Below are 5,000 nucleotides of genomic sequence, written 5' to 3' on the forward strand. Positions count from 1 at the left end.
ACAGACAGACAGACAGACAGACAGACAGACAGAGAAACATACAGACAGACTGATAGTCAGTCAGACAAAAAGGCTGAGAGTCAGACAGAGAGCCAGACAGACTGATAGACAGAGAGTCAAATAGAAAGGCAGACAGACAGTCAGACAAAAAGGCATAAAGACAGACAGTCAGACAGACAGACAGACAGACAGACAGACAGACAGACAGACAGACAGACAGGCAGACAGGCAGACAGACAGGTTTGATGTACTTGTATGATCTTGCTGATGAACCAGGGAACAGGCTGCAGTTTAAGTTTGATGATGTTTTCATGCAGCGCTGAAAGCAGTAACTCATAATCAGGCTTTGGCAAAACCACACCGGGAAAAAGGTCTGATATTATACCCTGCAACACACACACACACACACACACACACACACACACACACACACACACACACATACACACACGGTGTGTCAGGCTCAATTTTATTTCACAGTACTGTATCTGTTTTATATTTAAGATTAAAGAAACTCTGTAACACACACACACACACACACACACACACACACACACACACACACACACACACACACACACCTGAAATAGAGGGACGTCCTGTGCGAGGAATTTGGCCATGTTGACGTCCATCAGCGCTCTGAGTAACAGCACGCTCTCGTCCTCCTGAGGGAATTTGATTTTGAGGTTCCCTGCTGCAGTCAGAACCGATTTGACGGCTCGCATGCCGTAATCGTAGTGGTGCTGGGACGAGAGCTGCTCCGAACACAGGCGATACGTCGCTACGATCTTCTGTGCCAAACTAAAACACAACAAATCAGCCGTACAGCAGCACTTAAAAACCAGGAGCTCACCTCTGATCATACCTGCGTGACTGAAGGAAGCCCATGGAGTAGAGGGATATTTCACCAATCAGTGCATAATCCGGCACCATCATTGCTACTGTACGGAACAGAGCCTGCAAAACACACACACACACACACACACACACACACACACACACACACACACACACACACCTCCATCACATAGCAGAACAATCTAAGTAATAGATCCCTGGGATTGTTAGATGTACGAGGTGATATTGAATAGTTTGGAGACCAGCTCTGTTTAACAGAAGATACTTTATATATCGATCTTTACACCAGGGCTCAAACGATTCCTCCAGTAACTCCAGTAATTCAATTACAAATGATTTGCCTCGATGCTTTGTTTAGTCCATTTATCTACACACAGAGTACTGTGTTTCCCCACGGACCATTATTACTGATGCACCACGTGCAAACTATAGAGTGTTCTAGACAGGTAACACTATAGAAGCCTGTTCCCACCACATAAAAAACGTTTGCCCAATTTCAACTTTATTTTTTCACAATTCCTTTTTTAGCCAGTCGGGCAGCGTCACTCCCTCTGTAGCACCAGAAAGTTTTACACATTGAAAATGAATTCGGCTTCAATCAGTAGAATCACATGGTATCAAACTGAGCCTCAGATCTCTGGAGAGAACTCTGTCTAACAATCTGCTCTGGAGGAGACGGAACAAGACGGATGAAGCAGAAAAGCCTCGTTCATACACCAACAGCTCCAAACTTCAAGCCCACAACATGGATACCGGTGGATGCACCAGAAATGTCAGATGTTTATGAGAAATAGTCAGAATTGCAAGAGAAAAAAATCGCAATTACGAGGAAAAAAACTTGGAGCTGCAAAAATAAAGTTGGAATTTTTTTATGTGGCGAAAACGGCTTCCATACAATACAGCAGACACTGCGGAATGAAAATTGAGGGAAGATTCAGGCCACCCTAGTAATACAGCGCCTCCCAGTGTTCATTTGGAACGTGTCCTGGAAGTTTTCTCTTCGAAGCGTGTCGAGCCTCTTCTGCGATTCGCACCGGACCTCCGTAGTGGTGTCAAAACGGTGAGTTTCAAGCTGCAACTTCATCTTCAGGAAGAGAGCGAAGTGAAAGCGCAGGAGCGAGTAGAGTGGGTGTCGAAGTGAGATCCTGTGGAATGTTCTCTAACAATCATCATGCACAAGTTGCTGAATGGTTTCAACATTTTCGGGGTTTGAGCTCGTCAAAGGTTTTCCTGATCTCTTCTTGTGTTCCATTGATGTTCTTCTGCTCTTGAAGCTCATGTGCCACTTGAAACACCTGGAATGTCAAATGTCCATCACATCAAATGTCTCTTTGGCAGATTTGCCCAATTACATGCAGAATTTCACGTTAGTTCTCTATTCTGTGAAATCACACACAAGGGTCAGAACAGCACCAGTTACACCATCAGTCTCCAAACTTTTTCATACCACCTTGTGTGTGTGTGTGTGTGTGTGTGTGTGTGTGTGTGTGTGTGTGTGTGTGTGTGTACTTTAAGGTTATCAGGCAGCTCCGCTCGGCCAGCATATCCGGGGTTCATGGTGATGAACACGCAGCAAGTTGGGTTCAGTGAGAGTTCGGTTCCCTCAAACATGAAACGCTTCAGGTTCTTCATAATGGCCTGCTGAATACTCAACACCTGCTGAGCCACCACTGATAACACCTCCACCTTAAATATATATATATATACAGTGAGGAAAATAAGTATTTGAACACGCTGCTATTTTGCAAGTTCTCCCACTTAGAAATCATGGAGGAGTCTGAAATTGTCATCGTAGGTGCATGTCCACTGTGAGAGACATAATCTAAAATAAAAAAATCCAGAAATCACAATGTATGATTTTTTAACTATTTATTTGTATGATGCAGCTGCAAATAAGCATTTGAACACCTGAGAAAGTCAATGTTAATATTTGGTACAGTAGCCTTTGTTTGCAATTACAGAGGTCAAACGTTTCCTGTAGTTTTTCACCAGGTTTGCACACACTGCAGGAGGGATTTTGTTCCACTCCTCCACACAGATCTTCTCTAGATCAGTCAGGTTTCTGGCCTGTCGCTGAGAAACACGGAGTTTGAGCTCCCTCCAAAGATTCTCTACTGGGTTTAGGTCTGGAGACTGGCTAGGCCACGCCTGAACCTTGATATGCTTCTTACAGAGCCACTCCTTGGTTATCCTGGCTGTGTGCTTCGGGTCATTGTCATGTTGGAAGACCCAGCCTCGACCCATCTTCAATGCTCTAACTGAGGGAAGGAGGTTGTTCCCCAAAATCTCGCAATACATGGCCCTGGTCATCCTCTCCTTAATACAGTGCAGTCGCCCTGTCCCATGTGCAGAAAAACACCCCCAAAGCATGATGCTACCACCCCCATGCTTCACAGTAGGGATGGTGTTCTTGGGATGGTACTCATCATTCTTCTTCCTCCAAACACGTTTAGTGGAATTATGACCCAAAAGTTCTATTTTGGTCTCATCTGACCACATGACTTTCTCCCATGACTCCTCTGGATCATCCAAATGGTCATTGGCAAACTTAAGACGTGCCTGGACATGTGCTGGTTTAAGCAGGGGAACCTTCCGTGCCATGCATGATTTCAAACCATGATGTCTTAGTGTATTACCAACAGTAACCTTGGAAACGGTGGTCCCAGCTCTTTTCAGGTCATTGACCAGCTCCTCCCGTGTAGTTCTGGGCTGATTTCTCACCTTCCTTAGGATCATTGAGACCCCACGAGGTGAGATCTTGCATGGAGCCCCAGTCCGAGGGAGATTGACAGTCATGTTTAGCTTCTTCCATTTTCTAATGATTGCTCCAACAGTGGACCTTTTTTCACCAAGCTGCTTGACAATTTCCCCGTAGCCCTTTTCCATTTTTTTCCCTTTTCCTTTTTTTTTTTTTAGATTATGTCTCTCACAGTGGACATGCACCTATGATGACAATTTCAGACCCCTTCATGATTTCTAAGTGGGAGAACTTGCAAAATAGCAGAGTGTTCAAATACTTATTTTTCTCACTGTATATATATATATATATATATATATATATATATATATATATATATATATATATATATATATATATATATATATATATGTATAAAATGATGTTTTAATTACGTAAATAATCAGGACACCAAACGGAAATTTTGCTATGTTTCCACACGGACAGTTTTAATCACCGGACGTGTGTGTCATGGTGGATTTCGGTGCTTGATTTGAGACTTGGCGCATCAGTAAAAACTATTTTTCATTGCAGTTTATTTTATATTGTTTATTTTATATTATATACACATCCTCTTTTATATTGATTTATTTACAAATGTAAAAAAAGTGTGGTGCATTAATCATGTGTTAATAAAATGTGTGCCATAAAAATGTATTTGCGTTAACCCACTGACTTTCCATATATTCAAAATTCATTCAAAATATTCAAGAGAATTTGATAAAAAAATCTCTCAAGTATAATTTCCTAAATGGCCATAATATAAATATAATATCTATATTTGTTGTATATTTCTAAATAATGCTGTCTGATAATACTTGTGTGTATTAGTGTGTGCACTTCCTGTACTGACCTCAATGCGGTTGAACTCATCAAAGCAGGCCCACGCTCCAGACTGAGCCAAACCTTTAAAGAATTTACTCATCGCTTTATAGTCCAGACCATCTGAACAATTAAACACCACACACTACACACACACACACACACACACACACACACACACACACACACACACACACACACACACACACAGAGAGAGATCAATAATTCATTTAGCATGTCATGTTTTTTTAAAAAGCATGTAGCATGTAATTTTTTAACTGAAAGTTTTTTGTTTGTGTGTGTGTGTGTGTGTGTGTGTGTGTGTGTGTGTGTGTGTGGACCTGTTTGGCCAGAGCCTTGGCTAGGTCTTTGGTTGTCTCTGTTTTTCCTGTTCCTGCAGGTCCCTCTGGAGCTCCTCCCAGATTCAGCTTCAGAGCTCCCATTAAGGTCCTGCAGCAATAAGCAGCACACACTCACAATCACAATGATGCATATGATGTGTGTGTATGTGTGTGTGTGTGTGTGTGTGTGTGTGTGTGTGTGTGTGTGTGTGTGTGTGTACCTGTAGCAGCGGTCAGTGAGC

The 5,000-nt window shown here is 42.4% G+C and overlaps 1 protein-coding gene across 1 annotated transcript in view; it reads right to left on the minus strand.

The window, feature by feature from the left end:
- The window catches only part of dnah3 (dynein axonemal heavy chain 3), a 37,524-nt gene that overhangs the window by 15,680 nt on the left and 16,844 nt on the right, over positions 1 to 5,000 (minus strand). The window contains exons 27-33 of the mRNA XM_083536759.1: positions 4,980 to 5,000; positions 4,759 to 4,867; positions 4,449 to 4,562; positions 2,368 to 2,544; positions 866 to 957; positions 582 to 801; positions 252 to 386 (exon numbers count right to left, since the gene is read on the minus strand). The exon at positions 4,980 to 5,000 is cut by the window's right edge and continues 178 nt beyond it. Coding sequence (XP_083392885.1) covers positions 252 to 386; positions 582 to 801; positions 866 to 957; positions 2,368 to 2,544; positions 4,449 to 4,562; positions 4,759 to 4,867; positions 4,980 to 5,000 — 868 coding nt within the window. The remainder of the gene's footprint in view (positions 1 to 251; positions 387 to 581; positions 802 to 865; positions 958 to 2,367; positions 2,545 to 4,448; positions 4,563 to 4,758; positions 4,868 to 4,979) is intronic.

The sequence above is a fragment of the Silurus aristotelis genome, assembly GCF_946808225.1.
Source record: "Silurus aristotelis genome assembly, chromosome: 1".
NCBI lineage: Eukaryota > Metazoa > Chordata > Actinopteri > Siluriformes > Siluridae > Silurus > Silurus aristotelis.